This window comes from Dama dama, chromosome 20 (genome assembly GCF_033118175.1).
Source record: "Dama dama isolate Ldn47 chromosome 20, ASM3311817v1, whole genome shotgun sequence".
NCBI lineage: Eukaryota > Metazoa > Chordata > Mammalia > Artiodactyla > Cervidae > Dama > Dama dama.
In genome coordinates, this window is record NC_083700.1 from 107,238,260 (window position 1) to 107,262,008 (window position 23,749).

General features: G+C 37.6%; 1 protein-coding gene and 1 pseudogene across 8 annotated transcripts in view; both read left to right on the forward strand.

Moving 5' to 3' along the window:
* ZMYM6 (zinc finger MYM-type containing 6) overlaps positions 1 to 23,749 on the forward strand; it is a 56,533-nt gene that overhangs the window by 5,580 nt on the left and 27,204 nt on the right. For all 8 annotated transcript variants that reach the window (XM_061122445.1, XM_061122446.1, XM_061122443.1 and 5 more), the window contains exons 3-14: positions 5,459 to 5,543; positions 6,396 to 6,645; positions 10,293 to 10,467; positions 10,566 to 10,757; positions 15,646 to 15,796; positions 16,419 to 16,534; positions 17,364 to 17,636; positions 17,800 to 17,950; positions 18,509 to 18,681; positions 20,122 to 20,272; positions 22,815 to 22,949; positions 23,390 to 23,430. In XM_061122445.1, coding sequence (XP_060978428.1) covers positions 5,459 to 5,543; positions 6,396 to 6,645; positions 10,293 to 10,467; positions 10,566 to 10,757; positions 15,646 to 15,796; positions 16,419 to 16,534; positions 17,364 to 17,636; positions 17,800 to 17,950; positions 18,509 to 18,681; positions 20,122 to 20,272; positions 22,815 to 22,949; positions 23,390 to 23,430 — 1,893 coding nt within the window. The remainder of the gene's footprint in view (positions 1 to 5,458; positions 5,544 to 6,395; positions 6,646 to 10,292; positions 10,468 to 10,565; positions 10,758 to 15,645; positions 15,797 to 16,418; positions 16,535 to 17,363; positions 17,637 to 17,799; positions 17,951 to 18,508; positions 18,682 to 20,121; positions 20,273 to 22,814; positions 22,950 to 23,389; positions 23,431 to 23,749) is intronic.
* Positions 3,352 to 3,760, forward strand: LOC133041269 (ribonuclease P protein subunit p20-like; annotated as a pseudogene).

The window sequence follows — 23,749 nt, forward strand, 5'->3', positions numbered from 1 at the left end:
TGTCTAGGGAGAAGAGGAAGGTTTCACAGGGCGGGTAGTGCTTGAGTTATAACAGTTGATTAAAACCTTCAGACAGAGAAGAGAGCATGTGCCAAGTCATTGAGGGGTGAGAGAATGTGATATGTTCAGTGGTTGGGTATTTCAACAGTAAAGTGGGAGAAGAGAATAAATTTTAGATATTTAGATAGAATTGATCCGACTTAGAGATAGTATATGAGGTATGAGGGTCAAGGAAGATCCAGGAAAACTCAGGTTTCTGGCTTCAGTAAGTTCAGTTTGTGATGATACTATTTACTGAGGGGCTAGGAACAGGATTTAAGAGGAAGTAATAAGTGTAGTTGGAGATCTGTTGTGTTCAACGGGCTCATGGGGCATTCAAGTGATAATTTTGCCCTGGGAGGCACTTGCACATATGAATGTGGTATTTCGAGATTAGAGAGTTATCTGTATGTAGGTATTGTGTTGCCAGTTAAAAACAGAATGTTCAGTTACATTTGACTATCAAATGAACAATGAATATTTTTTCATGTAAGTATTGGTGGAGCTAGTGGTAAAGAACCTGCTTGCCAATATAGGTAGACGAAAAAGATGTGGGTTTGATCCATGGGCTGGGAAGAACCCCTGGAGAAGAGCATGACAACCCACTCCAGTATTCTTGCCTGGAAAATCCCATGGATAAAGGAGCCTGACGGGCCATAGTCCATAGGGTTGCAAAGAGTTGGACATGACTGAAATGACTTAGCACGTGTGTTGCATGCAGTATTTGGGACTTATACCAAAAAATTATTTGTTGTTTATTTGAAATTTAAATCTAACTGGTTTTATATTTTTATTTGCTATATTTGGTCACCCTGTATAGGTGATGGTTGGTCATGAACTTGGATGAGATTGTTCAGGGAACAAAAATAGAGAAAAGAGTAGAGCTCAGGATAGAGCGCTAGGAACTGGATTAATTTAATGCTTCAAAATGGCTTCAAGTAATCCCCCAAGCAGCAGCCTTGTTATTACCTGGGAACCTGTTAGAAATGTTTATTCTTGGGCCATGCTCCAGACCTGCTAAATAAGAAATTCTGAGGCTGAAACCCAAAAATCTATGTTTTAATAAGACTTTCAAGGGTTTCCAATGCCACTGAATTTGGAACCATTGACTTTGTTGTTGCTTAGTTGCTAAGTCGTGTCCAACTCTTTTGTGACCCCTTGGACTGTAGCCCACCAAGCTTCTCTGTCCATGGGATTTCCCAAGCAAGAATACTGGAGTGGGTTGCCATTTCCTTCTCCAGAGGATCTTCCTGACCTAGGGATTGAACCTGTGCCTCCTGCATTGGCAGGCGGATTCTTTACCACTGAACCACCTGGGGAGCCCACCATTTACTTGGGGTGAGTATAAGATTAATGAAGGATACTAAGAAATCGTAATGATGAATTGAAATAACATAATCAGAAAGCAAAATCAGAAAGCAACCAATAGAATTATTGGTGATGTCAGATGTTTCTGAGAGACCAAGAAAGATAAAACCTAAAATTGTTTATTGAATTACGCAATTTGAGATAATTGGTTATCTTACTTTCAGTTGAAGCAACAGCCTGATTGCATTGTGTTCAGGAGGGATTCAAAGTGAAGTAGAGAAAGAATGAATACTTTTTCTCTTAAGTTTGGTTGTGAAGAGAGAGAGAAGAGAGGGCAGTAGTTCCCTACGGAATAGGTTCCTTATAAGCTGAAGGGAAGAAACCAAGATAGAAATTGTAAAAGGAACAAAGGCAGGAATGACTGAGACTCCTTGAGGATCATCATATTTGGTACCCATGCTGAACTCTTGTTGAACTCTGTAACGTAAAATTGCTGAATAGTTGCTGAGTTGCCGAAAGGAAAGAACAGTGCTAAGAACTGGACTATTTCTGGACTAAGGAAACCATACCTTTCTCCAGTAACAGATGAGATGTGCTCAATAACCCAATCGAATGTACAGAACAAGATTTATCCTCCAATCCAAATTCTTAGTCAACAGCTTGTGTAAGCCTGCTTGAACTTCCTCTTTTTCCCCGTAAAATCTCCTATCCGTTCTCCTCCACTGGGACACTATTCTGGGTTCCTCCAGAATCTGTGATCCCTGAATTACAGTTCTAAGAACCCATATAGACTACCTTTTGGCCTCTTTACAGTTCATGCTGCTTTCATTGACAAGGTGGAGAGAGGCTGAGGATACACAAAGATACAAAAAGATAGCATGAAGTGCTGTAAGAAGGGGGAGGGAAAGGGACTCTGAACACAGGCATTGTTTCGGCTGTGGCTGAGAAAGTTGCCTTTTCCTGTAAGTTTCAAGGACAGTTTGCCAATCCGCGTGTAGGCATGGTGGAGGAGGGAATCAGGATGCTGAGGGAATTCTTACTTAACTGCTTCTATTTTCTTGGTGAAATAGAAACATTACTGAGTCAGAAACATATGGGGTTTGGACTTATGAGTGATGGAGGTGTGGAACAGTTACTTTGTGAAGTAAGAGAAACTGACTAGGGAAGTGTAGCAGGCATATTAGAAAAATATTAAGAGACTGAGTTGATGATAGACAATCTTTTATTGAGTCTTTAGTGTTCTTTTTGGTTAAGTTGAAGGCAGTCTATATATGTACTTTTAACTTCTCCTTTTTTACAAGTGCCAATAAATAAATATTGTTATTTAAGTGTAATGTTTAGGAATGTCCACTTTGAATTGCCAGGTGGTTCAGTGGTAAAAGACTCCGCCTGCCAGTGCAGGAGATCACGGAGATGTGGGTTCAATCCCTCAGTTGGGAAGATCCCCTAGAAGAAGAAATGGCAACACCCTCCAGTATTCTTGCCTGGAAAATTCCACGGATAGAGGAGCCTGGTGGGCTACAGCCCATGGGGCTGCAAAGAGTCAGACACGACTGAGTGACTGAGCACACACACATACTTTGAATGAATTTGGACTTATTCATCCAACAAATATTTATTCGGTGCTATAATTCTGAAAATAATAATAAGAGCTAGCATTATGATCATGAGTCATATTTAACTTTTGTCTAACTGTAAGGCATCATGCTATGTACTTTATTTGTATTAAATCATATATCCCATAAATGTAGTCCAGTGGGTTAGATTATACCATCTTTTTAGATAAGGAAATTGGAACTGAAAAAGATTAAATAACTTGTTCTTAAATACTAGGATTGTTAGCGTTCTGTCATTTCTGCGGTGCACCCTTTCCTTCTCTTCCTTTCTTAGAGCCTGGGGGTTGTGGACAGCATCTTGTATCCCAGCTGATTGCTTGAGTGGCCCGGCAGGGGAGTGGGCCACGAGCACGTGGAGGGCACTGTGGACTGGAGAGAGATAGGCAGCATGGCTGAAAATGGAGAGCCCGTTGGGGTGGTCAAGGCTGAGCCTGACCCAGTGGAGTATATGCCCTGTGGGAGCGGCTTCCCCACCGCCTGCCCTGGAGGCCCAGTGACATTTATATCCACAGGAAGACTGGCTTTATGGTCTAGCTGGCCTGCTGCCAGAACCTGCTAGGCTGAGGGGCTGGGAGTCAGAATGCCTGCACTGAGACCTACATCCACCACTTGGGCCTGCCTATCAACCGTGCCATTCACATTGCCCCTCAGCTGCAGGCTAGCAGCTTCAGGTCTTTGCACAAGGCTGCCAGTACCTCTGACTTGGGACGGATACAGGAGAGCCGCTGCTCCAGATCCGCAACAACTCAGCCATCCACATCCATGTCTTTAGGGTCACACTCAAGAAATTGAAATGAGGCTGGCCCACCTTAACCACCTACCCGCCTACAGCTAGGCTCAGATGTGGCTCTTCTTATATTGTTTACTGTCATGGACCTTCTACCAGAGCCATGTAGGAAAAAGCCTGTCCCCTTGCAGCCCAGAGAACTCTGAACTGAGAAGGCAAATAGTGTCGTTTGTTGGGCCCAAGCAGTAGGTTTTCCTGAATCTTTGTGGTCTGTAACCATTGTCCTACACAGTAAAAAGTTTCAAGTTGTGTTGGTGCCTGGCCACCCCACTGCAAAAACAGAATCAGGATCACACTCATTTCTGTCTGCTGTCAGAGCCCATAGTCTTCTCTGTTGTGTTATGTGACTGTGCTGGGTGTTGAATGTACAGAAGTGGAAAAACAGATAGGATCCCTGCCTATAGTGGACATGTTCCTTTCAGTCTGGTGTGGGAGAAAGAGGGATGTTAGACATTAAACAGATTGTCACCCAAATAAATATGAAATGGTGTATTATGACAAGTGCTGTGAGTGAAAGGAGATGGGAGGGCCTACACCAGGGAAACTTAATTTCAGTTGGGGGCCAGGGTTTGAATTCATTATTGTAATTATGTTATATTGTATTTGTACATTTATGAGGGAGAGAGCATGGGTTTAGAAATAGACGTAGATTTGATTCCCATTTGTGCACTTGGTATTTGTGTGACCTTGCGCAAGTTGATGAACGTTTCTAAACCTCACTTTTCTCATCCATAGAGAAGTTCAGTAGGTCTTACGTTATAGGCAGTAGCTTGTTTGGTACCATTTCCATGGTAAATTAATGCAGTGGTTTTTAATCTTTGGCATTTAATATTCCAGAGAAATGCCAAAGTAACTTTGGGAACTGATATATCAGTTATTTTGCTAAGTAAGGGAGATTAAAAATACAGTTAGCACGTATTATCACCATTGTTTCTAAAAAGTAAGACTATTTTTAAAAAAGCTTTTTATTTTGAAATATGTAAGGCTATTTTAACATCCCCTCCCTTCCCCCAAATGTAGGATAATTCATATCCCAGAATAAATGGCAGTCTTTTTTTAAGGGAGATTTGTGTATTTAAATTTTTTCCCATGATTATATATTATTTTAAAGCATTTTGAAGAATATATTAAAGATAAATCTGATTTAGGCTGTGATGATTTTGTATATAATGAGCAGATTGCATTGAAACATGTTATCTTTTCTGCCATTAACAGATATGACAGCTTGCAGATCTGTTGGATAAAATTACTAATTTGATCCAAACTCTAAATCACTCAGATTTAATTTCATTTATTGCTCCCTTATAAATGTAGCCTAAAAAAAAGTAGTGCTCAGCATTGAAATAGCTGTGTATAGCAAGATTACATTAAAATTTTTTTTTCAATTGGAGGATAATAGCCTTACAATATTCTGTTGGTTTCTGCCATATAGCAACATGAATCAGCCACAGGTATACGTTATGTCCCCTCCCTCCCAAGATTACATTTGGTAAGTAAATGTAAGTATCATAAAAGATTCTCCAGTTACACAATCCTTTTTGTAAAGATTAAATCAGTCTAATAACTTGTGCATTTTGACTTTTAAGGCATTTGTGAAGGTGACTAGGATTATGAGGTAGAAGAGATAAATATGACATTTTTTTTGTTTGAATTTCTAGTTTACTCAGGTACTCACACTATATTTTCTCTGTCTCTCTTTTTCTTTAAGGAATATATACATGCTTCAAGGCCAAAAGCTCAAGAAAGTGAACTGAAAATCAGTGCTGTGTTTTCGGTCAGTGACAGCCCTCTTGGTAAGAAGCAGAACTGTAAATTAGTTATGATCAGTATCTTGTTATATTGACTAATAGAATGGATGGAAAGTACCTCCTCATATAAGTCTGTTTTCTTCCTTGAGACAGAGCAGTGCTTTTCAGACTGGCTGGCTGGTCTTGACCATAGTTTTAAAAAATGGAATATAATTACAGTTGATCCTTGAACACAGGGATTTGAATGGGTGCAGGTCAACTTATTTAGGTGATTTTTTTCAATAAATATAGTACCAGTATTTTCATTTTATAGATCTGTAAATTAAGTATGGGGAAATTTTTATGTTCAGTTGGAAATCGCAGTATGTGAAATCAAAAGAATTAGAGTTTGAGTCCTGATTCTATCCAAACTTTTAGCTGCCTGCCCTTGGATGAGTCATTTGTCTGTTCTTTTGTTTTTGAGGCAGAGATGGCAGGACACGGGTTTTCGACTGCATGGGGTTGGCACCTCAGCCCCTGAGTTGTTCATGTATTTTAGTAAATATATGTTTTTATGTATGCATGATGCATATGTATATGCATATGCATATGATGCATATAGTAAGGAAACATATTATTTCATAAAACTGTTGTTTCAGCTATTTAATTTTGTGGGCCTATACACATACATACAGATCTACGTATGTGTCTCCTGGGTTGTAATGTGAAATGTGGTTCTTTCTGTGTCTCATGGTTAAATAAATTGGAAATCACCTGCTCTGGAGTGGTTCATTGTCTCAATATTGGATTTCCAGACTGAGGGAATTTGTCCTAAAAAATAGAGAATGTATATATGTTCATGTTGATATGAAAACTGTTTTTTTTTTTCTGTTTCTTTTTCTTATTTTGTTTTTATAGCCCAACAGTTGACCCCAGGCTTTCAGCTTTCTCTTGCATCATCTGGCCCAAATGTATCGCTTCCTTCAGTTCCAGCCGTAGCTCTTCAGGTTTTTTGCTCTGGTTGTAAAAAAATGCTTTACAAGGGGCAAACTGCGTTTCATAAGACAGGATCGACTCAGCTCTTTTGCTCTACAAGGTGCATCGTTGGACATTCTTCATCTGTCTGCCTACCACCTCCTCCCAAGAAAGCCTGTGCAAACTGCTCGAAGTATGAGATTGTTAATTATATCTTTTAATTTTTTTAGTGTATTTAGTTCAAACAGACTATTGCTACTTTAAATCTCTTTAGCACATTTCTTTGGAAATATTTGTTAGCTAATTGAGAAATTTGCAAATTCTAAAGTTTTGTAAAGTTAAATAAGTGACTTGATGTAAAAAAGGATTGCCTAAACCAGTTTTCCTATGTCTTTCAATTTAAATTTTACTAGAAAGAAAGAAACTATTTGTGAGAAATTGCAGGACCACTTATATATTGTATGTCTGTTGTAATTGTAGAGAACTATTCCAAAATTATTTGTTATCTTGAAAGTTACTGAAGTATAGAATGAAATAATATCACCCTTATAATAGTATATGAAAGTTATTTAATTCTTTAGAAGGTAATTGGCCACAAAAGTAATGCATTTATTCCTGAGAAGTCCTTGTGAGCTTTTGTTGGAGGTCACTGTTGCCTTGTAATAACGCGTAGATGCAGAGAGAAGAAGAAATAGCAAAAGAGTCCTATAAACTTCTTTCTTGGGAATTACTTGGTGTTCCAATGGTTAGGACTCTGCGCTTCCACCGCAGGGGGCATGGGTTTGATCCCTGGTTGGGGAACTAGGTAAGATCCTGCGTGCTGGGCATGGTGTGGCCAGAAAAATAAAAAATAATAAAATTAATAATAATCATAAGCTTAGCTCAGTAAATTTGAAGAACTTGGCATGCTTTGCCTATTTGTGTGCTGGTGTAATTCTAGGAATGTAGTGAGTTGTTGAGTAGTCACTCGTGTAGAGCAAGAAAGGAGCTTGGTTTTAGATTGTGTTAATAGCTCTGTCACTTACTAGCTGTATGACCTTGGGCTAGATATTTAACTTTTCTCAGCCGTAGTTTCTTCATTAGTAAATAGAATCTACTTCCGCAGGTTTTAATGAGAAAGTGTTAGCACAGGACCTAGCACATAGCAAATGCTTAATAAGTGGGATCCTATTATTTTAAATAAGAAATTTGATATTATGTATAGTTAACATAATTTGTGATCTCTATTTTGTCTTTGGAGACATAATGATACTTTCTTTATCTGCTTGGTTGTGTTGACCTTAGGTATCTAAAAGTAGATCCTATTAAAATGGAAATCCCCAAGTAAAAGGAAAGAGAAATTTTAAAATATTTTACTTAAATATTCAGATTTACTTTTGTTCCAAAATGCCCAATATCTTACTTTAGCTTTTTCATGTCATTCTCATGAAACTGCTCTGGAAGAATAAATTCTCCTTTCTCCCAGAGTTTGCTCAAATTCATGTCCATTGAGTTGGTGGTGCTGTCTAACCATCTCATGCCATCTCATCCTCTGCCGCCCCCTTTTCCTTCTGCCTCAGTCTTTCCCAGCATCAGGGTCTTTTCCAGTGACTTGGCTCTCTGCATCAGGTGGCCAAAGTATTGGAGCTTTAGCTTCAGCAATGGTCCTTCCAATGAATATTCAGGGTTGATTTCCTTTAGGATTGACTGGTTTGATCTTGCAGTCCAAGGGATTCTCAAGAGTCTTCTGCACCACAGTTCGAAAGCATGAATTCTTTGGTGCTCAGCCTTCTTTATGGTCCAACTCTCACATCCATACGTGACTATAGGGAAAACCAAATTTAGTTTTCTGTTTTTAGGTATTCAGCTTCAATATATCAAGTATCAAGAGCAAATTAATTAAATTTTACTTTATTTTTTGACCAAGTCACATGGTACGTGGGGTCTTAGTTCCACCCAAGGATTGAACCCATGCCCCCTACAGTAGAAATGTGAAGTCTTAACCACTGGACCGAGGAAGGCCAAATTAATTAAATTTGAAAGAATGTAACATGACTTATACATCCAAATACATATTATTCTCTTAAAAGTAGTCACTCTTGTCATTGGCTTTTTACCACAGTACTGTTGTTGAGAAAACTTTTTTGTCTCCTGGTTTGGCATTGCCTTCAGAGATTGTGAAACATTCCTTTAGGCTAAGTTAGGTGATAAATCTATCTTTTCAGCTGGGGTTTGATTTTTGTAAGTTGCCAAAAGTTACTTGATGTCTTACCAACCGACTGTTGTAGATGATTAAACTGAGCCATACTATTAAACATGATATCTGACTGTAAAATTAAAAAGTTGTGCTTAGAATTCTTATAAACTAAATGAGAAATTAGAAAAAGTGCTTGAGCCATGTTGTTGGAAGAGATATAGTTTTTCTAAGGTAAATATTTAGGTGTGGCATATACGTTTGGATGTGTAAGGTTTAGAATGCATTTATATTTATGTGCACAGATTTTCATTAAAACATCATTTTCATTGGTATATGTATGTATACATGGCACTTGTAGGTTTTCATTATTAAATGAAATTCTTAATTGCTTTGATTGTAGTAGAAGAATCACTTTTCAGTATTAATATTTCTTGTGCATATAAGCATATCCACTTGGTCCTCAAGATTCACTATTTTTTTATTAAGGCTGAGTTATAGAAAAATAAAGTAGTGCTCTGCCGCCTTTGAAATTCTTTTGTAGTTTACCGTAGAATAGTTAGGTGTGATGAAGGTGCAGGATGGAAGGTAGAATAGTGGAATGATGAACTGCGTGGATGGTAGAATCAGACTGCCTTGATTTATGTTCTGGCTTCACTGCTTACCAGCCAAATGACTTTGACAAGCTATTTAACCTTTCTGATTTGGTCTCCCAATAATACTTACCTTATAGAGTTTTTTATGATCATTAGATTGGATAATTTGAATAAAGAGAACAATATCTGGCACATCATCATTACCCAGTACCTTATTATAGTACATAATATTATTGCCATTGTTATTCTTTACTATGTGGCCTGCAGTAGTGTTTCTAATTAATGACTATTTCCTTCAGTTTTTATACTTGTCAGAAGAATGGCAATAACTGAGCCTTTGTTTTTACTGGCAGTGCTTATTGTAACAGTGAGCTCTTCCGAAATAACTCTAGGAGTGTCATAGAACAACTCAGTTATTTCCGTTCTTTTTGTCTCATTCTTGTTTCCATCTGTCCTCTGATACCAAGCCTTAATAACTCTTTTGTTGGTCATTTGTTTCTTGGATCTCTTCAGTTACAGTGAAGTTTTATATATCATGCTAATTTTTAATGCAAATCTTTGATAATTTATGTTTCTCAAATCTTATGTTTGAATAAAAAATTTTTTCATTTGTTGTTTCATTTATGTTTCTACTCTTGGCAGCTACTGGCTCATAAGAGGACAAGTGTTTTGTGGTCTGGAGTTGTGGGATGGACACTTGTTCTTTTTGGCTCCAGTAGACGAAACTTGGTTGGAACTGGAAGCCTCAATGTTTTTTTCATGAGCATCTGGCTGGATATCTTTTAAATGTAATTCTCCCTCAACACGTCTATAAATTAAGTTTTATGAACTCCATTTTATACATGAGGAAATTGAGCCAGTAATTGCCTGTTGCCTCACTCATTGTCCCTCAGCTGAGAAGTAATAGAACTAATCATCAAACCCAGTTTTCCAGATGCCTTTCCCAGGGCCAGCCATTTTCTACTTATACAATAGCTGCCCTTAGTAAATGTAGTTATTTTAGCTCACAAAGAGGAAGAAATTACAATTACGAAGAACACATTTCATTTTGCCTTTGTTATTTATTTTTAGAGACATTTTAAATCCAAAGGATGTGATCACAACCCAATTTGAAAATGCCTCTCCTAGCAAAGATTTCTGCAGCCAATCATGCCTTTCTTCTTATGAGCTAAAGAAAAAGCCTGTTGTTACCATATATACCAATAGCATTTCAGCTAAGTGCAGTATGTGTCAGAAGAATGCTGATGTAAGTTCCATTTCGTCTTTATTGAGATTCTGTTCACAGATCAGAGGTTTTCTCCTGGCTCTGCTTACTTTGTATCTGTGTGTGTTTTTCTTTCCTAGATTCGATTTGAAGTTAAATATCAAAATGTGGTACATGGTCTTTGTAGCGATGCCTGTTTTTCAAAATTTCATTCTACCAACAACCTCACCATGAACTGTTGTGAGAACTGTGGGAGCTATTGCTATAGTAGCTCTGGTCCCTGCCAGTCCCAGAAGGTTTTTAGTTCTACAAGTATCACGGCGTATAAGCAGGTACGGATATCAGTCTCTTGTGCACTGTTAGGCTCGCCCCTTTTCCGATGGTGGCAAAGTGCAGAGTAAAAGAGTGAGCTCTTCCCATCAATTGATCTTGGTGTGTGATTTCCCCTCCAGAAAAATGAGATAGATTCTGAAACTGTAAGGGTTGATTTTGATAGTAAAATAATATAGATGAACTAGATCATTCTTTAGGGTTTCCTTCATGGCCACAACTTCACAAACATAATTTCATGGTTTGCTATGAGTCTGAAATATTTTGTGCTCTATTGATAGTGAAGAAAACCTCATATTATTGTAGATAAACTATGACCAAGAGTTAAAAGATGATACAGTCAGCAAATATAAAACATATCTTTTCATTTTAGAAAGTATGTATTTTAAGTGTATTTTGGAATTGTCATTATTTTGGCAACATTGCTTTATTAGAATGCTTTAGGTATTTTTTTTTTTTTTTGCATTTTTCTGTTTTCCAACTGCCTTTTTTTTACTTTAGTTAATTTTTGTTTATTAGTTTTGTTATTAAATATATTAATTTGTGTCAGTTTAATTGTTGCTGAATAATATGGGGTCTTTAAAAAGTTACTTATTTAGGAAATAAACTGAAAATTTATTTTTTGGCCTTACCATGTGACACATGGGATCTTAGTCCCCTGACCAAGGATTGAACCTGTGCCCCCTGCATGGGAAGCACAGAGTCTTACTCACTGAACTCCCAGGGAAGTCCTGAAAAAAAGAAGTTATTATTTTCAAAAAACATGTAAATGATAATTAAATTTTTTTTTCAGTTAGGGAGTTTGGTTTAATTCCTCTGAGCAGTTGGTAATGGACATTCATCTTAATAGAGTATCCTTTTTCTAGGAACTTAGCCACTTTTGGCAGTCTGCTTACTATTTTTGCAAGAAAAGAACCCAGGTTATATGTGTATGTATGTGTGTGTGTGTATATACATAGTCCCCAAATCAGTTCCATTCCTGATTTTGTTACTGGTATTGTATTCTGTCCGCTGCGTAGGTGGTGTTCCTCTTTCACCCAGAGGATTATGTAAAGAAGCTTTGCAATTTATGTTTTCCTAGCTTTTACTTCCCTGTGTAATTTATTAGTGAAAGATTTTACAGTGTGCCAGTGACAGTGTATGGTAGTGGTTAGGAGCCTGGACTTTGGATCCAGATGAAGTAAGTTAAATCTCCTACTTTCCTGTTTTTTGGTTTTTTTGGTTAAGTTAATTAAAGTTACAGTTTGTTAATGTAATTTTTAAAAGTATCTCACTGTGTTATTGGAAGGATTTTACTCTACAGTGTATATAAAATTGCTTAGTATGGGGCCTGGCTCATGATGAGCACTCAGTAAGTAATAATATTTTTAATTTCTATAAATGGTGGCCACTATTATTGTGTTTCTTAAAACATGAATAAACTTAGAGGCAAATTTTATTGTGAAACTCAGCTTGAAAAACAGGTAGTTCTGCAGAATCTCCTAATATGCATTAAACATCTTTTTTGTCTCCTGCTAAAGAGTTTTACTAGTTAAGTAACCTTCAAGTGGTAGACTGTCTCTTAGACTGATGTCCAAGTCTCTCCTGGGGGTGGTCCTTAGGTTTGTGGATTACTTGGTCTCTGATTATTTGTGATGAGAAAAGTATGTTATGACTAATTAATTCATTATTTTTAATGTATTTTGTTGTTGCTAATATATTTGAATAGTTACTAATTTTTTTCAGTTTTTATTTTACAGACATACTTTGGAAATATTGTGAGTTTGGTTCTAGACCACTGCAATAAAGGAAGATTATATTAGCAAATCTTATATACATATATACACAAATATAACGTGTATATATATATATACACACATATATATCATTTATATATATTTGGTTTAAAGAGGTATGTTTCAGGTCTTAGTGGGTCCTTTCAAAAAGTGAACAACTTATTCTTAAATAATTCCAAAATGGTATTTATAGACTTTTCATCAGTTAAGAGTTTTAGAGGCATAATTGAGTTCATCCAGTTTCTGTAGCTAGGAAAGCAGCTTACTAGATAACTAACTTACTCAGAATGTGTCTTTTCCTTACCTTTAGAAAGAGAGAGCATTTATAGGCATACCTCAGAGATACTACGTGTTCAGTTCCAGACCACCACAGTAAAGCAAATATTGCAATAAAGTGACGCATGAATTTTTGGTTTCCCAGTGCATATAAAAGTTTATTTACACTGTACTGTGTAAATACTATGATGTGTGCAATGGAATTATGTCTTAAAAAATAATGTGCACACCTTAATTTAAACATACTTTATTGTTTAAAAATGCTAACCATTCATTTGAGCCTTCAGAGAGTCATAATCTCTTTGCTAGAAAAGGGTCTTGCCTTGATGTTAATGGCTGCTGATTGCTCAAGGTGGTGATTACTAAAGGTTGGGGTGACTATGGCAGTTTCTTAAAATAAGGACAATTAAGTCTGCTGCGTGGATTGACTCTTCCTTTCGTAGACAGCTTCTCTCTAGCCATACAATGCTGTTTGATAGCGTTTGACCCACAGTAGAACTTCTTTCAAAATGGGGATCAATCCTGTTAAACCCTGCGCTGCTTTATTAACTAAACTTACATAATATTCTAAATCCTTTGTTGACATTTCAACGATCTTTGCAGCCTCTTTACAGGAGTAGATTTCATCTCAAGGAGTCACTTTTTTTGCTCATCCATATGAAGCAACTCCTTTGTGCATTAAAGTTTTATGATGAGATTGCAGAAATTGAGTCACATTGGTGGGCCCCACTTCTAATTCTGGTTCTCTTGCTGTTTATACCAGTCTGCAGGGGCTTCTCCGGTGGCTCAGCGGCAAAGAATCGCCTGCAGTACAGGAGCCTCAGGAGACACGGGTTCGATCCCTGGGTCGGGAAGATCCCCTGGAGGAGGGCCTGGCAACCCACTCCAGTATTCTTGCCTGGAGAATTCCATGGACAGAGGAGCCTGGTGGTCTGCAGTCCATGGGGTTGCAAAGAGTCGGACATGACCGAGCGACTTCACATTCACAGTTACTTTATTCTCTGAAGTCTTAAATCCCTCAAAGTCATCCGTGAAAGTTGGAGTCAGCTTCTTCTAGACTCCTGTTAATGTAGATATTTTGACCTCTTCCCATGAATCACTATCTAGAATGGTGAATCCTTTCCAGAAGGCTTTTCATTTACTTTGTCCAGATCTATCAGAAGAATCATTGTCTATGGCAGCAGTAGCCTTATAAAATATATTTCTTAAATAATAAAACTTGAAAGCCAGAATTACTCTTGGATCCACGGGCTGCAGAATGGATGATTTGTTAGCAGGCATGTTTTCAAACAACATTAATCTCATTGTACATCTCTGTCAGAGCTCTTGGGTGACCAGTTGCATTGTTATTGAGCAGTAGTATTTTGAAAGGAATCTTTTTTTCTGAGGAGTCGGTCTCAGCAGTGGGCTTCGAATATTCAGTAAACCGTGTTGTCAACAGATACGCTGTCATCTAGGCTTTGTTGTTCCATTTACAGAGCACAGGCAGAGTAGAATTAGCCTAATTCTTAAGGGCCTTAGGACTTTTAGAATAAGTGAACATTGGCTTCAACTTCAAGTTACCAGCTGCATTAGCCCCTAACAAGAGAATCAGCCTGTCCTTGAAGCTTTGAAACCACACATTGGCTTCTCTGTAGGATGAAAGTCCTAGATGGAATCTTCTTCCAACGGAAGGCCATTTCATCTGTGTTGGAAATCTGTGGTTTAATGTAGCCGCCTTTGTTAATTATCTTAGCTAGATCTCCTGAATAGCTCGTAGTTTCTGCATCAGCATGTGATGCTTCACATTGTACTTTGATGTTATAGAGATGGTGTGTTTCCTTAAAACTCACGAACCAACCTCTGCCAGCTTTAAGCTTTTCTTCTGAAGCTTCCTCCCGTGTCTCAGACTTCATTGAATTGAAGAGAGGTAGGGCCTTGCTTTGGGTTAGGCTTTGATTTAAGGGAATATTGTGGTTGCTTTGATCTTTTCAGACACTAAAACTTTCTCCATATCAGCAGTAAGACATTTTTGCTTTCTTAACATCTATGTGTTCACTGGAGCAGCAGTTTTAATTTCCTTCAAGAACTTCTCCTTTGCATTCAGAACTTGGCTAACTGGCACAAGAGGCCTCGCTTTAGGCCTGCCTCAGCTGTTTATGTCTTCCTCTCTAAGTTGAATCATTTCTAGCTTTTGATTTGAAGTGAGCGATATGTGACTCTTCCTTTCACTTGACTATCTGAAGACCGCTGTAGGGTATTAATTAGCCTAACTTCAATATTATTGTGTCTCAGGGAATAGGGAGGCTTGAGGAAAGGGAGAGTGATGGGAAGCAGCCAGTCAGTGTAGCAGTCAGAACACATACAACACTTATCAGTTAAGCTTGTCTTAAATGACTGTGGTTCATGGCAGCCCCAAAATAGTTACAATGGTAACATTAAAGATCACTGATTATAGACAACCATAACAAAATAATGAAAAGATTTGAACTTTGCGAGATTTACCAAAAATGTGTCACAGTGAGCAAGGGCTATTGGAAAATGGCACTGATAGGCTTGCTTGACGCAGGATTGCCACACAGTCTTCAATTTGTGAAAAATGGAGTATCTGCAAAGCATAATAAAGTGAAGCACAATGAAATGAAGTACACCTGTATTATTAGTTGAAGAACTTATTTTTCCCACATCCCAATTTTAGGAAAGTCTATACTTAGTGTAGCTGCTATCATTGTCAAATATCATGCTCAAATATTTTAGCCAAAGGCTTTGGTTGTAGGTAGCTTTTCCTTTTTTCTTTCCTTACAGCATATGTATATATGTATGCTTGTACTTGGTATTTAAATGTTATTTTATTTTACAGAATTCAGCCCAAACTCCTCCGTATGCCTTGGGGAAATCATTGAGGCCCTCAGCTGAGATGATTGAGACGACAAATGACTCAGGAAAAACGGAGCTTTTCTGCTCTATTAATTGCTTATCTGCTTACAGAGTTAAGACAGTTACTTCTTCAGGTAATGTTTAATTCCATAAATTTATAGATTTTGTAACTATTGAAGAGGAATGTACCTGCTTTTTTTCCCACTTTATTACAAAACTAAAGCAATCTGTGTGGTTTAAATAAAGACCCAAGGTTGCTTTAGTTTCAAAGAGCTGATTTTTTTTAAGATTTTTTTGATGTGACCATTAAAAAAAAAATTTCATTGATTTTATTACAATATTGTTTCTGTATTAGGTTTTGTTTTTTTGGCCACAAAGCATGTAGAATCTTAATTCCCCAACCAGGGATCAAACCTGCACCGTCTGCATTGGAAGGCGAAGCTTTAACCACTCAATGCCAGGGAAGTCCCTCAAAGAGCTGATTTTTAAGCAACGAAGTTTTTCAATGATTTTCTTGATCGAAGTATTTATTTTGTAATTTCATATGTGAAAAGAAAGAAAAACACATCTAAGTTCCAAGTTAATTTTTGTGTAAGTGGGACTTAATTATAGTTGGCTTTACACGTCACTGTAAAGTTCTTTCATTTTTGTTTTGTATATTATTGAATATTTGATATTTTTACTCCCCTAATACATTTTTGGTTTATTTGTTCATGTATGTGACTTAGTCATTGGTTTTTATTTTTTGTTACCAAGGTGTCCAGGTTTTGTGTCATAGTTGTAAAACCTCGGCAATCCCTCAGTACCACCTGGCCATGTCCAATGGAACGATACACAGCTTCTGCACCTCGAGTTGTGTGGTGGCTTTCCAGGTACGACCCAAGGTAGTACTGCACCCTGCAGTCCTCTTAGGCAGTGGTCAGTGACGAAATGTTAACCGCTGAAGGGACAATTCTTATCAGAGGGTAAGCTTCAGTTAGGAAGAAAAGAGATTCTGTTCAATTATAGTCCAAGAGGTCATTTCTGCAAAATGTCTGAGCCCAAGTTTTGAGCTTCAGTCCTTTTTTATTCAGCGTTCTCACCTGGACTCCCTTTCTCTCCCACTTTCACCCTTGGCTGTCTCCCTTTCAAACGAATGGCAGTAGGCTGTGGTTTGGATAGGTGGCATGGTGATGGGCTCCTGTGTCCCTTCCTCTCATCCTGGGCCAGATCCATCACGACTCCTGGCACAGAATTGGAAGCCTCCACTCTTCCCATTCTCTTCTTACTCTCTAATACATGGAGAAAGGGTAGAGTTTAGTGATCCTCCTGGGTGGGAAGATCCCTGATGTGGTATCCTTGGCCCCAGGGAGAAACAAAGTGGCCACTGTGCTCTTAATAGCTAGGAGAGGCTGGTTGGTAATAGGTGTGCAGGTGGAGGGAAAGGAGAGGACTGCTCTTATTTATTAGAGTCATGTACTAGAGATCGTTGTCTAGAAAGCCTGGATTTTAGTCTGCAGCTTTTTTTTTTTTTTTGGCAACCTTTTAGTGTTACATTCCTCAGTCCTGTTCTGGGAATATGCGTTTCACCTCTTCCTGTGAGTTAAGAAAATCTTGCAGAAACATTGGGGGAAATTAATTTATTACAATGAGAAAATGAAAATGACCAAGTTATCTTATTTCTCACTTGATACAATCTTTGCCTTATCTGTATTTATTCAGAATGTATTTAACAAGCCAAAAGGAGCAAACTCTTCGGTGGTGCCTGTGTCTCAGACCCAAGTGATTGTAAGCCTACCCTCTGGGTCAGCAGTGTCAGCCGGAAGAGGTTACACCTCCGCCTTTCCCCCCAGCTCCGTCAGTGGCTCCACTGCAGCCAGTCTCCAGCCTCCTGCTCAGTTCCAGCAAGTTGCTTTAACCCATAGGATTGTCAGACTCAGGTGTCAGCACTGTAACCATCTGTTTGCGACAAAACCAGAACTTCTGTTCTACAAGGTAAAGAGAGATCGTGAAGGGATTGAAGATGAGTTTACCCAAAAGAAGCATTTTTGTCTTTTCATCTTTGACAGTCACCCAGTTTGCTTTGAAGTGAGAAAAAGATTTCTTAAAAATAAAGCAACTATTTGATTAGATGTTAATGACTGTTCTTCCTCTCCAGGGGAGAATGTTTCTGTTTTGTGGCAAGCTTTGCTCTGATGAATACAAAAAGAAAAACAGAGTTATGGCGATGTGTGACTACTGTAAACTACAGAAAATTATAAAGGAGACTGTACGATTCTCAGGGGTTGATAAGCCATTCTGTAGTGAAGGTAAGAAAAAAGCTCAGTTGTAGCCACAGAGCATGTGGTGGTTATGAAGTAATTCGTGATGAGTTGGGCTCTTCATCCACAATTAATTTTCAAGAAATTTCTTTTTTGAAGTATAATTTGAAGCTTTTTTATTGAGTTTATACTTAACTCACTTCTAAGTCTATCCTTTTAAATGTTACAATAATCTCAATAAAGAAAACCTTTCCAAGTACAATTAGATCAATGGTATTAGTACAGAGTATAGAAAAATCTCTTTGTAAGTTTAACTTCAGAGATCTTTTTGTTTTTGTACCTCTTCATAAACGGGGTACTTGGGCAATTACTGCTTCTTGGCTTAAGGAACTTTTATACCTCTTATGTTTCTGAATATAGATAACCTATATTTAGAGAGTATGTTTCAAAACGAGTTTGTTTTGTGAATACAGATAGCCAAATAATTGTGTCAAGATTTAGAAGTTAGCTTAAGGCTGGTACTATTGAAGACTGTAGAAACTCACTTCACTGCCTGCTGGTTAATGTAAACGTGATGTTTCTTCCTTTTATCCTTCTGGTTCCCAGTTTGCAAATTCCTGTCTGCTCGTGACTTTGGGGAGCGATGGGGAAGCTACTGTAAGATGTGCAGTTATTGTTCACAGACATCCCCTAATTTGGTAGAAAATCGACTGGAGGGCAAGTTAGAAGAGTTTTGTTGTGAAGATTGCATGACCAAATTTACTGTTCTGTTTTATCAGGTAAACTTGATACACCTCTTTGACTTTCTGAAGTTGGTGCAGTTATTTTCTATTTAAAATATATTGAGATTATGTGAAGAGAAATTGGTTATTTAGAAGTAGGTAAATAAATAAACTATGGGCTGTGGGCTCCTAAAGCAAAATTTCATTTGACTAGAAACATGAAATCTTTGGGGTCAAGAAGATAGGATTTCTGGAGATTTTATTGTTTGGGAACTGTTCCTTTTATTTTTTGCTTTCTTGTAAGGCACACGGATCTTATGTATAACTTTTAGTTCTTTCTAGTTGGAATTTTACACAGTTATGTTGCCTTAAGTGGCTCTCTCATTCAGAAGTAGTTCTGAGGAACTTGAAGTGAACCTTTGTTCTCACTTCATAAGTTAAATGACTCTGACCTCCTTACCGTTCATCTGCCTTCTTTTTTAAAAAATTACTTTTTTGAAAGGCTAACAACAAAAGCTGCAATTAATTAAACCACTAATACATGTCTGGTGCTTCATAAATATTATTTCATTTAATCTTCACCACAGTCCTTGGTGGCTCAGATGGTAAAGAATGTGCCTGCAATGCAGGAGATGTAGGTTTGATCCCTGGGTCAGGAAGATCCCTGGAGAAGGAAATGGCTACCCATTCCAGTTTTCTTGCCTGGAGAATCCCATGGACAGAAGAGCCTGGTGGGCTACAGCCCATGAGGTCGCAAAGAGTTGGACACGACTAAGTGACTAACACTTTCACAGTCCTAAGAGATAGGTAGAGTATTGCTATTGTTAGATTGTTCTGGTATTGCATGTTTATAAATATGGAAAAGCAGTAAGGTCCAGGGAGGTTATGTAATGTGCACCTGAAGAATCTGGTAGGTGAGGAACAGCACCTGTAACACTCCAGTAAAATCACCTGTTTACTTGTGTACCTACCTAAAATATAGTTTTCTTTGAGAGAAGGTATGTCTTTTTTATAATTATATGACTAGGACCTATCTCAGTGCTTAAGATGAAGGAAACCTAGTTAGATATTTGTTGAATGAATCAAAGTCTTTATGACTACACCCCATATTCTTTTTTTAACTTATCTTACATTGGAGTATAGCTATTAACAATGATGTTTTAGTCCAGATGCACAGCAGAGTGACCAAAGCCCATATTCTTTATACTGCAGTAGGCTGCCTCTTAACCTTAAAAAAAAAGCCTATCTTTTGATTCCTTCACCAGTAATTTTGAAAACAGGAGATCAATTTCTATATCCTGTTAATTGAGGGCATCTATATAAAACAAATAGTGTATGTATTTTTGACTACAGTATCTTAAGGTAGGAACCTTACATTTTGTGATCTCAACTGACTCATACATCCTGTTTCCATAGTTCCTTCTGGTTTTATGATTAGTGTTATATTTTCATTATTTTATAGTTTTCAGCCTATCCTGTTTCACATTTCTTTCTCAGATGGCCAAGTGTGATGGTTGCAAACGACAGGGAAAGCTAAGTGAGTCCATAAAATGGAGAGGAAACATCAAACATTTCTGTAACCTATTTTGTGTCTTGGAGTTTTGTCATCGTCAGCAAATTATGAATGACCCTTTTTCACAAAATAAAGGTAAAGTTAAACTTAGCTAATGGGATCTTTCTGTCAGTGCTAAGTTTCTGTCAGCACTCAAAGTTGTAAATAATATAATAACAAAATTTCACTGCATTCAGATAGCCTAAATTTACTTAAATTTACCTTTAAGAATCCTTAAAGATTGCCCTAGTGGGCAAATTAATCTTGATGCTTTTTGTTTTCAAAATCAAACATACCAAGGAATCAATAAATATGTAAGCAATAATTTTTTAGGAAAATTAGATTGGTTTGCTTTTGATTGAATTTATCTGTATATAAATAACTTACGCTAAGTGATATATTGTTATTCAGTTAATAAAGCAGAAATAAAAATAGAAAAATCAGGGCAAACAAAGGAAGAGGATATGTTAATATGGTGGCTGTTACTGGTGTAAGATTTGATTCAGAGCTTGCTTGTAGCCAAGGGAAAAAAAACAACACATTAATTATATCAGAAAAAATAAAGTAGACCAGTTCTTCATGGGTAGCAAAGTTTTTCCTGGCTAAGAATAAAATAATTTTGCAAGTAGGACAGCTAATGTGGTCAAAATATCCAGATGAATAGATACGTGGCATGTTCTGAAAGTAGCTCTCTGAAGTAGCACTTCTCTTGAGTTAGACTAAAAACATTTGATGTTATGTTCTCTCATCAAAGCCTGGAGTGCTCCTGAGTTGACAGAATTCATATGCTCTGGCTTTATGGTCTGGCCTTTATCTACTTTCGCAATCTTATTAATCATCACCTTAACCACATATGCCTTGTGCTAATCTTTTGTGTTATCATCCATTCCCTAAGACCAGTCAGGGTAATGGTGGAATTTTCGTTCTATAATGCGGGTTAACAGAATCACTGTTTTTATGTGGATGGAGAGCTACGTCACCAACTTACTTATAAAAATTATCAGGTTAAATTTTTATTTGAATCAAGCTTTTGGTGTAGAAATTTTAATATTCACTAATGGAAAAGTCCAGTTAATCCTGAAGCCAGTAACTGTATTTTTATGCATTAAGTATCATTTGAAGTTTCTAATTTTAGAGAATTAGGCACCTTTTAAGTCCCAGTGAACACTAATCTAAACAGGATCACTCAACCCAACATTCAGTTCAGTTCAGTTCAGTTGCTCAGTCGTGTCCGACTCTTGCGACCCCATGGACTGCAGTATGCCAGGCCTCCCTGTCCATCACCCAACTCCTGGAGTCTACTCAAACTCATGTCCATTGAGTCAGTAATGCCATGCTACCACCTCATCCTCTGTCGTCCCCTTCTTCTCCTGTCTTCAATCTTTCCCAGCATCAGGGTCTTTTCAAATGAGTCAATTCTTCGTATCAGGTGGCCACAATATTGGAGTTTCAGTTTCAGTATCAGTCCTTTCAATGAATATTCAGAACTGATTTCCCTTAGGATGGACTGGTTTGATCTCCTTCCAGTCCAAGGGACTCTCAAGAGTCTTCTCCAACACCAGAGCAAAATCATCAATTCTTCGGTGCTCAGCTTTCTTTATAGTCCAACTTTCACATCCATACATGACCACTGGAAAAACCGTAGCCTTGACTAGATGGACCTTTGTTGACAAAGTAATGTCTCTGCTTTTTAATATGCTGTCTAGGTTGGTCATAACTTTTCTTCCAAGGAATAAGCGTCACTTAATTTCATGGCTGCAGTCACCATCTGCAGTGATTTTGGAGCCCAGAAAAATAAAGTCTGCTACTGTTTGCACTATCTCCCCCTCTATGTGCCATGAAGTGATGGGACCGGATGCCATGATCTTAGTTTTCTGAATGTTGAGCTTTAAGCCAACTTTTTCACTCTCCTCTTTCACTTTCATCAAGAGGCTCTTTAGTTCTTTTTCACTTTCTGCCATAAGAGTGGTGTCATCTGCATACCTGAGGTTATTAATCTCCTGGCAATCTTGATTCCAGCTTGTGCTTCATCCAGCCCAGCATTTCACATGATGTACTCTGCATATACGTTAAATAAGAAGGGTGACAATATAAAGCCTTGACGTACTCCTTTTCCTATTTGAAACCAGTCTGTTGTTCCATGTCCAGTTCTAACTGTTGCTTCCTAACCTGCATACAGGTTTCTCAAGAGGCAGGCCCTGTGGTCTGGTATTCCCATCTCTTGAAAAATCTTCCACAGTTTGTGGTGATCCACACAGTCAAAGGCTTTGACATGGTCAATAAAGCAGAAATAGACGTTTTTCTGGAACTCTTTTGCTTTTTTTGATGATCCAGCAGATGTTGGCAATTTGATCTCTGGTTCCTCTGCCTTTTCTAAAACCAGCTTGAACATCTGGAGGTTCATGGTTCACATATTGTTGCAGCCTGGTTTGGAGAATTTTGAGCATTACTTTACTAGCATGTGAGATAAGTGCAATTGTGTGGTAGTTTGATCATTCTTTGGCATTGCCTTTCTTTGAGAAACCCAACATTATACAGTTATATATTTGCATTGCTTAGAAACTTAGTTGTTAAATAGAGTTTTTTTTAATGTGTGCATGTGATCCTTTTGTCTTACCTTTTTATTTATTTTAATCAGTAAATATTTCTAAGGCACGCATTGCTTCAGTGGCGCTCCCTGCTGCAAGGACAAATACAACACCAGTTATAACCAATGTGGTGTCATTGGCAAAAATATCTCCTGCCCAGCCCACAGGGAGTGGTGTTTTAAAAGGTATGACTTGAAGTAAAGGCATTTGGGTAAACTGTAGAGGTTTTTTCCTAGTGTAAATAGCACTTACTGGTAATACTCACATGTACATTTATATGAAGAAACATGCCCCTCTGTCTCTGAGGGAAGTGGGTAGCAAGCAGGGTGGCGTGCATAGGGAAGGAAGTGGTATGTATAATTTATTTTTTAAAGAACCCCAGTGATTTAATATTGCTGCCTTTAACATCAGAGATTCTAACACAGTAGGTTGGGATTGGGGCCCAGGAACCCCTTGCCTTTACCAAGCACTCCAGGTGATATTGATGCCAAATTTCCTTGTACTACTTTTTGAGATATTCTGGACTAGACTTAGACCACCTTAGAGAGAAGAAAGTAACCTCTTGGTTTCAATGTTTACTTGTGTATATTCTAGGGATAATAATGTATGTTTTAATTTATAACAGGTGCAGTTATTACTAAAGAGGCAACAAAGATCATTGAAAATGTAAGTTTTATTAATTATCTTCCTGATTAATATTCCTTGGGTTTGGTTTCATTTTGATATATAGCCTTCTAATGTATGTCTGAGTACATTTCTATTTGCTACTTAGTTGTTTTAAAAAGTGGAGTGATATATTATGCACTAATTTTTGTTTTTGAATTTTAAAGTTAGATCAGTAATAATGCATTTCTGATTTATTTTACTGTTTGTATTCTGGTTCCTTAGTTTCTTTAAATACTTGTTAATTCCATCTGGTTGCTTATTTTTCTCTTACTACTTTCAAGTATTTTTCTTTTAGACTAGAAGGTTCTGAAAAAATTCA